Consider the following 12,097-nt stretch of genomic DNA (forward strand, 5'->3'; position numbering starts at 1 on the left):
CAGCGCACCGAAGCCGTGCGTGGTGACGTCAGGAGCAAGAACAACAACGTCATCAAGATAGCACAAGCAAGTGTGCCACTTCAAGTCGCGCAGAACTCTGTCCATCATGCGCTCAAAAGTTGCGGGCGCATTACAAATTCCAAAAGGCGTTACGTTAAACTCGTATAAGCCGTCGGGTGTGACAAAAACTGTCTTCAGCCGATCGGCGTCTGCCATGGCTGCTTGCCAATACCCTGAGCGCAAATCTAGGGATGAAAATAATTCGGCGACTGTCAATCGCGTCGTCTATGCGTGGGAGATGGTATACGTCTTTTACGAGTGATCTCGTTGAGGCACCACTATAGTCCACACAGGACCGCACAGAACCATCGTTCTTCGTAACAATATGAACATTTTTAGCCGAGTCAGACGACTGATACCAGTGCAAGATTTTTAAGCACGTCATCCAAGTTCACAGCCGGTTTAAAATGCACAAAGATGACTAATTTTTGCAGCGTAGTGGACTCCTGCTTATTTCACACAGAAAGAGCGCAACTCTGTGGCGGCGGTCATGAAAGCCAGCGAAGGTCGCGGTTTTATCACGACGCTCACTTCGGTCGAGACTCAAGCCCGCGACCTCGTGTTCAGCCACCGAGGCGGATAGTAAAACAAGACACGCACATTCGAGGTGTAGATAAAAACCTTCTTTTAATCGTCAAATAAGCGTAAAACTTTTACACGTGAAACAGTTGTTGCACTGACAATGGTAAAACACGAGTTCCACTCAACTTTTTACAGCGATCCCATCAGCTTTGCCAAGCGTGACAACAATCTAAAAGTAATTGCGAGCTCAGCAACGACCTATGGTTAAGTACTGATAGTTGGAACACGCATCGCTCTAAATGAAAGCGCCGGCCGAGAAGGCCGCTGTCAGAAAACATCGTAAGATCGCGCACTCAAGCTGCGCCATGGTCAAGCTACGCCATGGTGACCCAACAAAGGAACTTATTGATAAGTAGGAGCGAACTACTTCGTTGTACTTTTGATTACTCGATATTTTCAAACAGAACACCCTCAAAGTACCCATTATCTTCGCACTTAATAATATCATGGGCTTTTTTTTCGTTTAAGGTGCATAAAGAAACAGTGATATAAAATCATTATATACAGTGCAACAAAGAATTGCCTTTCCAACACAACAGTCACCTTCAGCGTGCTTTCTTACAGACGGCAAGACTCCATAAGGTAGCTATAAAACGACATAAAATGCCCGCTCAGTGTATAAAGGCAGCCTAGCAAAGGTACAATTTTTTCCCGGAGTTCAAAAGCGAATCTCCGTGGATAAAAGGAGCACATAGAAACACACACCGGCTGAACCGCATGTGACAATCTAAAAACGGCAAGCACCAAAAACGTGCGTTTTCTAGAGTTTGGGAGCCACAGCCTCCCCCAAAGGCACACTCGATCGTCACGTTCCAGCGCTGTATAGTCAGTTGTCGTTTCCGTCAGCAAGGCACTTGAGGATTTCGAGTCCGATAGCCCGCGCCATGGGCGGCGGCACGGCGTTTCCGACTTGCCGATGCCTGTCCAGGATGGTGCCGAAGAACCGGTAGGTGTCCGGGAACCCCTGCGATCTAGCGCACTCCCGCACGCTCACGACGCGGTGCTGCTCGGGGTGCAGGACTCGGCCCTGCTTTCCCATCGGCTCCGGGTTGGTCACGGTGGTGCTGAAGAACCCGTCCCACTCGAGTCGACCGTACAGCCCCGCCCAGTGGTTGTGCCGGTTGCCCGTGTGCGGCAGGCACCACGGGATCAGCGTGTTGTCCTGTCGGCACAGCGGGTCGCACGGCTTGTCCGAGGCGCACGGGCACACCCCGCGGAGGGCACCGGTCGACGACTTGCCGTTCTTGGCGTCGTGGTGCGTGTAGCGCAGCTTCTTGGTGTACGTCACACCGTCCGAAAGCCGCACGACGGTGTTGGGCAGGTCGCGCCAGTCGGAGCCCGGGGCAAGGGGAATGTGCCGCATGCGGGCCTCGACCAGTGGCGCCATCTCCTTGCACACGTGATCCCGCAGTACCGCGCCACCGGCGCGGAGAACCTTCTGGAACGGGGTCAGGGCCTGGGCGCCGTACGGAATCTCGTCGAACTTGGCGCCGTTGCGGATCTCGGGCAGGTCCGACATGGCGTCGCGGACGGTGATGGTCCTGAGCGGGGCAGACGACGACCACTTGCAGTTGGACAGATACTTGCGGTCGTCCACCATGACGGTCAGCTGGCAGGCCCGAGGAGCGAACACGTGCTGCGGTTCCGGGTAGAGCGGAAGCTTTTCTCCCGGGGCAGCCGCCAGAATGATGGCCCTCCTACGCGTCTGCGGCACTCCGTAGTTGCCGGCCTGCAGCACGCCAAAGGTGCACTGGTAGCCCATGCTGATGAGGCAGCGCAGGGTCAGCTTGAGAACCATGCTGCGCTTGAACGACACGAAGTTGCGTACGTTCTCGAGCAAGAAGAAGCGCGGCCGATAGTACTCGCAATAGCTCAGGTACGAGGCAATGAGCGAGTTTTTGAACTGGGAGTACTGCCTCGAGTTGAAGCGGTTCATGCCGCTAAAGCCCTGGCACGGAGGTCCGCCGCAGAGCAGCTCGACGTCTCCCTTCTGCGGCAGCGACTGCCCACGCTCGTTGTGGGTCTCGCCGTCCATGACCAGGCGCAAGAGACGATTGCAGTCGTCAGTGAAGATGGTGGCGTCTGGGAAGTTCAGACGGAAGGCCGTGGCTGCGGGCTCTTCTCGCTCGATGGCCCAGCAGGACTCGCTGACGCCGGCCTGGTGGAAGCCCTCGGACAGGCCTCCGCAGCCCGCGAAGACGTCGAGACTGCGTAGCTTGCGCTGCGGTACGCAGTACTCCTCAGGCGGCTCGATGCTGACGGCTTTGCTCGAACTCTTGCCTTTCTTACCCTTGCCCTTGCCGAGACAACCCATCATGCGCGCCTTGGATGAAGGCTCCACGAAACTCTTGGTCTCGCTGTCGTACGCTTCGGTAAAGTAGAATCGGTGAGGGCCTCGGTGAAGATAGTCTTCGACTTCCTCAGCTAAGTTTTCGCCGTACACAACGTAGCATTTGCCGCACACCTGGTGCAGCCCGACGACAGCCTCTTCTTCTGAGTAGTACAAGAGGCAGAGGTCGGCGTCCAGCTTTGGCTGATGCGTGTTTTCGGAGCGGTAAAATTTCTTGATTCTCAGCCTGAAGTTTTGGGGCTCGTTTTTGGCGTCGTCACTGCGGGATTTTCTATAAATGGATACGATCTTGCCGATCTTGAAGGGTTCGGGCACGTCGGCGTTCGATCCCTTGATGTACTCGGAACGTTTGCGGTAGTACTCTGGGTAAGTGTCCTCGTCCACGTCTTCCTTTTTGAGGCTGCCCTTGTTTTTGCTCTTGGTTGGCATGAAGTCAAATTGGAATGCGTCCGGCTCCAGGAAGACACACTCGCCGACGCAGAACGACTTGCCCTGGAACGAGATACTCGAATAGCTCAGTCTGCCGCCGTCTTCCTCGACGACCTCTCCCGGGACGGGAGTCTCCAGTTTCTCTTGCGCTTCTGCGTGACGGCAAGAGGTACAAGCTTGCGTCACGTCACACTCTTCTGGACAAGGCAGTTCGGGCGGGTCGACGAAGCGCGCGTGATCCGGTTCGTAGGCCTTCTGGTAGAAGAACGACCTTCCGTCGTCCTCACCCTGCAGCACGCATTCGTCCTCCAAACTGTGCACGCCCCCGCGAGAGAACCAGTCCTCGGCTACGGGCTTGAGTACTACCGTACAGAGGTCGTTCACTGTACTGAGACTCTGGTTCTCGCATTCGTTGACGAGAAACAGCTCGCGAGGGTCGGACGATTCGCCCAGAACGGTGTCCGAACCTCTCCAGAACCAGTGCGCGTGGAACATCTTCTCGCCCGACGTAGTTTCGTACATGTGGACGATTCGGGCCACGTACAGCGGTGTGCCAGGATCCGTCGGAGTGACGAGCACGAAGTCGCCCCAGCGCAGCTCGTGGCCGTTCACCACGGCGCGCGAGAAGTACGACTTCTTGTCGAGCTTCGCGACCGGCTTGTCGTCAACCCAGCAGACGTCGCTGCCGCCGCGCCGCGTCGTCTTGCGCGTCGCAGGAGCCTCCGCCTGCACGGCCTTGCGGTCGAGCTCGTCCTCCATCTCTTCCGTGTCGCCGTCGTCTTCTTCCGCTTCCTGGAAGACCTTGTTGAGGCAGCGCCGCTCCACGCAGCACTGCTTCTGCCTGCCCGTGCCTCCGAACTTCACCATGTCCTTGCACGCCCTGCACTTGCCGCAGTCGGCCGACTGGCACGCTTCGCAAACTCCGCACCGCTTGCGGCGGGCAGCGCTGGAAGCCTTGTCGTCGATCTGACCGTGGAACAGCACCTCGAAGACGTCTCGCACGAGCGGCGTCGTCGTAGCCAACGTACAGACGGGCTTCTTGGGCAGCGCTTCGCGTCGGCCGCGGCGCATCGCTCGCCGCTGACCCAACGTCACACCTGCCAGGTTAACCAAGCTTCGCAGGCAGGGCGTCGCGATCAGGTGCGCCTCGTCGTCGTCTCCGGTGACGTCGAAACTCTGCACCTGGTCGATCACGAACTGGGCATTTCGAAGCAGCGCGTCCTCGGTGAACTTGGCGATGCCCTGAGGCGGAGGCGTCAGCTCGAGTTTATTGAGCAGGTCCTCGTAAGTGGTGCTCGGGTCCTTCACCAGCGTCTCGATGACCAACTTGCTCATGTAGATCTTTTCCTTGATGGCGTCGATGAAGGGCGCGTACTGCTCGCTGGGCGTCATGAGCACGTAATCGGCGTACGGAGTGGTGAATCCGATCACGGCGTTCTCGCCACCGTCGAAACCCGCGGTCCACCAGGCGCCGATCGGTCCCATCGCCTTGCAGCATATGCCATTCTCGGGGGAAGGGTCCTCGTCGTAAATGGGCTTGACGTACCCGCTGAAGTAGAGCTCCACGTCGCGCTCGATCAGGCCCGCGTCGATGGGGCACAGGTGTGTGTGCCTGTCGTAGACGGCGAACTGCGTGATCTTGTGCTGCGGCGTGTCCATCACGTCGTCGCCGCATTCGTCCACGGCCTCGTTATCGTTGAACACGCTTAACCGCGGGTCGGTAAGCGCCGAGAACTCGTCGACGGCGTCCGCCGGGTCGCCCTCGAAAAGCCGCAACTCGGCCGCGTCCAGCACCTGGCGGCAGTCGGAGCAACGGGTGTAGCTCGCCTCTGCGGCGGGCGGTTTTTTGCTCTCGGCCAGGCCGGTCTCGCTCTTGACGCGCTTCGCCATTTGGCTGAACAGCGCGGTGAGGGTAGGCTGGCTGCCGCCGGCAACATCACCGTTGGAGCGTCGCTTGCGTTTCCCACCTTTGAGCTTGGCGGCCGGCGGCGATTCTTTCTTGTCGCCGTTCCCTTCGCGGTCGTCCGAGCCTCCGCTCGTCCCGCCGCATTCCTCGTCCGATGAGCACTTGCCGTTCGTCGTATCCAATTTCACGGGGGAAACGGGCACTGCGTTGACAGTTTTCATCGTGTCGGTGACTCTTTTTCGGGGAACAAACTATACTGCGAAATAAAATCGGCCACCAACACGCACAACATACACGAGAGAGCGGCTGACGAGGAGACCCACGCTACAATCCGCTTCCCGCGAAAAACTTCGCGCGCGAAGCGGCGGTGGCGCCGCCTCCTTATCGCTTGCTACTCATTCCCACTTACCGCTCGATAATATCACAGAGGAGAAAAAAAAAGATATCGTCTTTTTGTTTGCCTAACAAATTTTCTATTTAGTTTTTCGGTAATGTTTTTTCTGTGTGTGCGTAATAGAACCTTCGTCCAAGAATAGCGTTGGCGTGGTTACGGGGGACGCTGCCGAACCACGCCAAACAAAGCAGCTGTTTTCGGCTCGGCGGCATCGGTGCTCGCAACTGTAACGCAGCTGTTTCGTTGCCTCGCTCTTTGCAGGGACAATGACAGGTGGCCGCGACCAAAGAAGGTCTCTTACTGGAAACTGGTGAGTAATATGGAATATTTAATATTTTTCCGGCGAGCTTTGTCGTTCATGTTATGGGTAGCTTTCGAAAACAGGTAAATGTATGCGTTTCTCGCCGATTGATTTCGCGCTGTTGTCTCCGAAAGCGATATAAGGAGTAGATTGTGTAATTATTATAATTTCTTTATGTTCAGGAGTAAATCGATGCAGCGAGTAGTTTGCGGTCGCTTTAAAGGTGCCCTGAACATGTTAATTCAAAGTCATTGACCTGTCGTTCGAGTTGGCGCGCAGCAACTATTTCCTCCTTCTCTCTTGGTACCGTGTTATCTACGAATTTTTCATGAATATTTTCATATTGTTTGAAAACACGTGCTGTTATGATCAACCGTTCGATGCCTCTGTTTCCAAATGAAAATTTGCAAGGACAGCCTAAGGTCTCACGTGGTTTCATGTCGCCTGATCCGAACCTTTGACCGATGTATATACACCCCATGTGTTAAAGTGGTTTTTGCTTCATCAAGTGTGTTATGCCATCAGCGTGTCTACCCCTATTTTTTGCCAACATCGTTCTCATTGACTGATCTTACGGCAACTGTTTATCAAGCTTGTTATTCCTGTGCAGAACTTCTGATTTGGTGTACGAGATCAAAATGAAGTATATATATATTTTTTTTCTGCTTTGTTTACGGACGTTACCAGTAGCTCTTATTCCACATACCTGTATGGAACTGCAGGCTGCAAGTTGCAGGCATTCCTTTTGTGTGTGCGTGTGTGTGTGTGTGTGTGTGTGTGTGTGTGTGTGCGCGTGCATGCTTGTGCTTGTTTATTTTATTTTATTTTTCGCTGATCAATCTTATCACAGGAGGCTCTCGATCGTGAGAGCCTGTTAAGCATACATTAAGGTAGACCAGTGTTACTCTCATTACTAATGACTCTGCAGTGATGCATTGTATTTGTGTCCCAGTTTCGCTATGCCACAGCGCAAGACATTGTCCTGCTGTTCGTGGGCACGGTCTTCGCAATCCTCCATGGTGCCGGCTGGCCACTACTGGCTATTGTGTTTGGTCACATGACAAATGCCTTCATCCACCAGCAGCAGGCGGGCTTCTACGATGGCGAAAGCTCAAACTTGACCACGCTGCCGCCTCCTCAGACCTTTGGGGAAGCAATAAAGCGAAGTGGCGCACAGTCCATTTTTGACCCTGTAACCATCCTGGAGTACAACATCATCATGAACAAGTTTGCACTCACTTATGTCATCATTGCTGCTGTGGTCTTCGTGTCTTCATTTGTACACGTATGTCAATCATTCCTTCTATTATAGCTGGAGTTAGTGTGCTTCATGTGAATTTTTTCTGTCTCTATTAAAGAGAGCATTGTTAATTAGCAATAAGTAAGTGAGAAAGCCTAAAACAACTTTGGTTAACATTCACTTCTTAAGTTGGGTGCCGTTGTCACTAAGCAGCGCTTCTACTTGTGTTGGTTTAATAATGCTGATATTTTATTATTTGTTTGTTTTCTTCCATGGCTTTTGTTTGTTTTTTCATATGAACGAGATGTGGAGACAAGCCACAATGCCTCACAAGTGTTTTCAGGGAATCGCATTTGCTGGATCTTGAAGTCAGAATTGATTCTCTTTTCCTCCTCCTCTTTTTCTGGTTCTTTAACTTGAGAAGCAGAGTAGCAACACCACAATCTATCCTCATCCCACCACTGTCGCTGTGTTGTGGAGCATGCTTTCAAACTGTAGACAAAGCTTATTTCAGTTGCCTTTTTTCTTTACATGTAGTTGATTCAGGGCATTAGCTACTGACTGTTGTTACACTAAAGAGGTTTTCTAGCTGAGATCTCTCTTTTACTTGCAGCATTTGTTTGTCACAAATTTTGAATGTGCATTAACAACAGGTGTGGTGTTGGACCAGAGCCTGTGATCGTCAGCTGTACAGACTGCGGCAAGAGCTGTTCTACTCGCTCCTACGGCAGGATGCAGCCTGGTTTGACCGGCACCGTGTCACTGAAGTTGCATCAAGAATGAATGAGTATGTGCTATGGCATTGAAATTACTGCAAACTTAATTTACACTTGCAAGAAAGAAGGTTCACTAAGACACGGAACAGTTGACGTAACATGCCTTTAGTGCTTGCACAAGAAGGTGTGCCTCTGTAGGAAAGCATTTATGAAAAAACTATTTGTCTCAAATGTTTGCTTGTTAGCACTTTACATTCACATACAGTAATGTTCACTTAGACAGGAAACATCTAGTTGGTATTCCACTATCATTAAAGGGACATGAAGGAGAAAAACCAGACAACCTGTATTAGTTAATTACGCTCCGCACATAGCCATTCTTGCCATTAGAGGAGGCATGGCAAGAACAAGATGGGTGGCGATAGCCACATTGAAGTTCCCACATTAGTGTGCCGTGAGTTTGTAGATTTTGACACTTCTTCAGTCTCTTCAGTGCTCGGGTGTAGTTAATCCTTTATAAGTAGAGATTGACTACATTGTTTATTGAAGGATATAATGACTAAACTTAGCGAATTTCAGGAACCTTTGCAGTGCCACAATGGGCCTGATATTAGAAAAGCACTTTTAAATTCGTGATGGCGCACTGACGTACCAGCACGGGTTTCAGCATGAAATTCATAAAACATAACTTGTGACCTCCATTTTCTCCTCTAGTAATCAACCTGTTACTGTAAAATCAAAGGAAGTAGACTTTTGACAGAATACTTTTATCGGTCCAATTAGATTCAGTGTTTCTTTTAGTGCTGATGCATGGCATGAAGCCCTGCAGGTTCTTCTTCTTTGCATGGGTGCCGTACCGTCAACTATGATTCAACCTGACTGCAATTAATTTTCCCATTTAAGCTAGGTTTCTACACTTGCATAGTGTTCCTGATGAGAATATACCATGTGTACAGATGTGCTCGCAATAATAGCAATCGTTCCGTGGCACCACAGGGGTTGAAATTTTTATTGTATTTGCATATCACACTCCAAACAGTCAAAACTTGGTGTAGCGGATGCGGTTATAACAAAGTAAATCTAAAAATGCTTTGGCTAATATCAACCTGTAATGAATACATGATGTGAGCCCAATATGGGATTTCCATCTTCCTCCTCTGTACGTATCATCATCGTCATTTGTTGCATCTTCTTTGTTGTCAGAGCTCGAGCTTGGCAAGAATAAAAGTGGTTCTTTATAATGCTTATAACAAATATCGGATATATCGAAGGTAATTATACGTTGGATGTGACTTTATTGTAGTCGGGTTGACTGTAGAAATTGTGTTTCGACTATTAATTGAATGCAATCTCCAAATGACTGAGTATGTATTTCCTCCTTATTTTTCAGTGACATGGAACGTCTGCGTGAGGGGATGGGTGACAAAATGGGCCTCTTCATCCACTACCTGTCCACCTTTGCATCTGGCTTTGCCACAGGGTTTGTTGAGAGCTGGGAGCTCACCCTGGTCATCATGTCGGTCACACCACTGCTTGCCTTTGCCTCAGCATTCCTGGGCAATGTGAGTCACTTACAGTCACTGGCTTCAAAGTGAATGAAATAAAGTGAAGCTTTTGAAGGTAACAGGATAGAAGCCATTGTGTCATTTTGAACTTGCCTTACGCAGTAAGAATCAAGGGAGAGCTGAGGAGCAAAATTTTTGTTTTCTTGCAATACCAATTATACGGACACTTCAGGCGAATGTCCTGTACAAAGTACAAGCATGATAAGAATTGGCGGCTTGTGTGGCGTATAATGCGGTTGTGAGGGAAAACGTGAGGGTGAGCCAAGAAGGATGGTGGCTTGATGCGTTTCCATTGTTAAATATACATGATTAAGTGCACGCTATGGTAGGAGAGCGTGTCTCCTCCTCTAGCCCAGCTACAACTGTGCCTGTGTGGCTGAGCACATAGGTGACCCGCATCCCCCATCTTGGAGGTAACCTGTGGTGAATGCAAAGGCCGAGTGCATGCTGAGATGGCTGGTGACTTCATGCATGTTGCCTTCCCCCCATGTCTAGTGTTCGAGGTCACATAGTCTAAGTTTTGAAAGCACAGTGAAGCAAGTGGCAGCACGAAGCATTCGCTTTTGTTCACTATGCTTTTCATCATGCCAGGTTAGTGACAGCATGTGCTCATTGTCGTCTAGTGGGATCTGTTCATGCTTGTCTGTGCATGCAACACCATGCTTGTATATTTAAAAGGACCCTGAAATAGGGGGGGGATTTTGGCAATTTTGTACAAACGTACCGAGTTGTTAGAGTAGGTCCTTCTGTTCATTAATTGACTCATCTAAGTACTCCGCACAAAGTGTGTACTTTATTATAAGGTTTTAAAAATGTACATTGCGGCCGACAGCAGCACACGGCTCGGCAGAATTTTAAGCTGCCCTGACCCATTTGTCACATTTGCCCCAATGGCGTTAGTATGCTGAGTTATCTGAGTGGCCGCCCAGGGTGCGTCATCAATAATTTTTCCAACTTTATGGTGAACAAAGGTTGTTCGTAATAGTTGGAATGTTAGTTAATTTGTTTCTATAAAAAGAAAGTAACAGAAAGAGAATGCACAAGAACAATTTCTCACTACACTTGAGCACTTCTGGCACACAGCAAGCGTCGTCTGCTTGTGTTACAACGTGCTCCATTGTGACGAGAGTTCCATGGTCAAAGTCGGTCTCGGTCTTTTCACGAGCACCATGATTCGACTTTGTTGCGTTGTGGCCTTGTGGCCTGCAAACGTAGCGACTGGCAATATCTCAACCTCCCACATTGTCTCCCTCTGCAACGCACCAGACAAGCGGAGTGGCTGCAGCGCATTGGGCTGTCGCTATCCGATCAGCGCCAGGATTTGTGCATTTGTGGCCGTCACTTTACACCGGAAGATTACTACCACAACAGCATTACGCGAGTCCGGTATTCTCGTAAACGCAAGCACAAGGGGACAGGGCCTTGCCGTTTGACCATGCCGTTTCACAGGATGAGCAGAAGCAAAAACATGAAATCAGAAATCATGAAAGGTCTGCACGGTGCAGCCACCTGATGCCACAGAGCTCGACCAAACACAGTAGCAGTAACAAAGTGTATTCTTCTTCGCTGCTGGTGTAAATTTTTTGCAAGAGCATAGTCATTAACATGTTGTTTTTGTAAATGTTTAAGATGTTTTACACTTGGTTAGAGCAATATTAGCTCTTTGTTTGGCTGGTTAAGCTCTGTGCCTACAGGTGGCTTAACTGTGTAGACTGATCATGCAGCTCGCGTATGCCTACGTTAAAGTTCCTTCATCAGCTTGAGTTTATGCCTCCACCCATCCGTCGAAATGCCCAGCTCGCCTGTGGTTACCAGAAAAGCAGGCACTTTTGGCACTGCGGAAAAATGCTCGCAACGCACCCTGCTTCATAGCTGTCACTTGGGGTCAACTGCCAAGCAGTTGCTGGAGAGGTTGGAGAGGCTTCGCATGCTAGCTCCTAGAGAACCGGAAGTAGACACGACGTGCTATCATGACGCAGAGCCAGTGAAGGCGGAGCTTAACCTCAATCACTTGGCGAACGAGTTCAGGAGAAAATGCATGGCTATGGAGGAGGGTAACTTGTAATCATTCGTAGCTCTCTTAATATGAGACGCTTCACACAAATTGTGGTGCGAATGATTAACTTTAGCTGTATCCTACGCATCTACAAAATTTTTACAAACCATTTCAGGGGCCTTTTAATTAGTAAGCGAATGTTCACTGCAATTTATACAGCCAATGAGACTAAACCCTGTGTTAAGAAATGCATCTTAATTTAAAGCCTGCACTTGACTTGATTTGAATGACACCTGTTGTGAACTCACTAAAGAAAATGCAATGAGCGTCTTGGGTGCGTTCACACCAGGTGTCATATATATAAAGTCAAGCATGGGTTTCAAATTTAAATGCATTTCTGAATACGGAGGTAAGAACTTTATTTCGTGTAATTGTCCAATACTTTTCTATCATTGTGAGTGCTTCGCCTTTAAGGTGGAAGTATGACTTTATTTTGACTGAGTAACTATCGAAGGAACCAGCAGTTACTGTAGGCATGACAGGTGTAGAAAGAATTAT

At 50.1% G+C, this 12,097-nt stretch overlaps 2 protein-coding genes across 6 annotated transcripts in view; one reads left to right on the forward strand and one right to left on the reverse strand.

Moving 5' to 3' along the window:
- The window catches only part of LOC135900786 (ATP-dependent translocase ABCB1-like), a 180,689-nt gene that overhangs the window by 108,976 nt on the left and 59,616 nt on the right, over window positions 1-12,097 (forward strand). For all 5 annotated transcript variants that reach the window (XM_065430360.2, XM_070533847.1, XM_065430362.2 and 2 more), the window contains 4 exons: window positions 5,983-6,031; window positions 6,975-7,307; window positions 7,916-8,049; window positions 9,369-9,540. In XM_065430360.2, the coding sequence (XP_065286432.1) occupies window positions 5,983-6,031; window positions 6,975-7,307; window positions 7,916-8,049; window positions 9,369-9,540 (688 nt within the window). The remainder of the gene's footprint in view (window positions 1-5,982; window positions 6,032-6,974; window positions 7,308-7,915; window positions 8,050-9,368; window positions 9,541-12,097) is intronic.
- Window positions 662-5,709, reverse strand: LOC135900785 (DNA (cytosine-5)-methyltransferase 1-like). Its single transcript, XM_065430359.2, has one exon. It carries the CDS (start codon window positions 5,546-5,548, stop codon window positions 1,469-1,471), a length of 4,080 nt encoding a protein of 1,359 aa, XP_065286431.1. The 5' UTR covers window positions 5,549-5,709; the 3' UTR covers window positions 662-1,468.

This window comes from Dermacentor albipictus, chromosome 2 (assembly GCF_038994185.2).
Source record: "Dermacentor albipictus isolate Rhodes 1998 colony chromosome 2, USDA_Dalb.pri_finalv2, whole genome shotgun sequence".
NCBI lineage: Eukaryota > Metazoa > Arthropoda > Arachnida > Ixodida > Ixodidae > Dermacentor > Dermacentor albipictus.

Excerpts from the sequence above, each read along its gene's own strand:
- LOC135900785 (XM_065430359.2), bottom strand. The coding sequence starts at position 5,548 with ATGAAAACTGTCAACGCAGTGCCCGTTTCCCCCGTGAAATTGGATACG.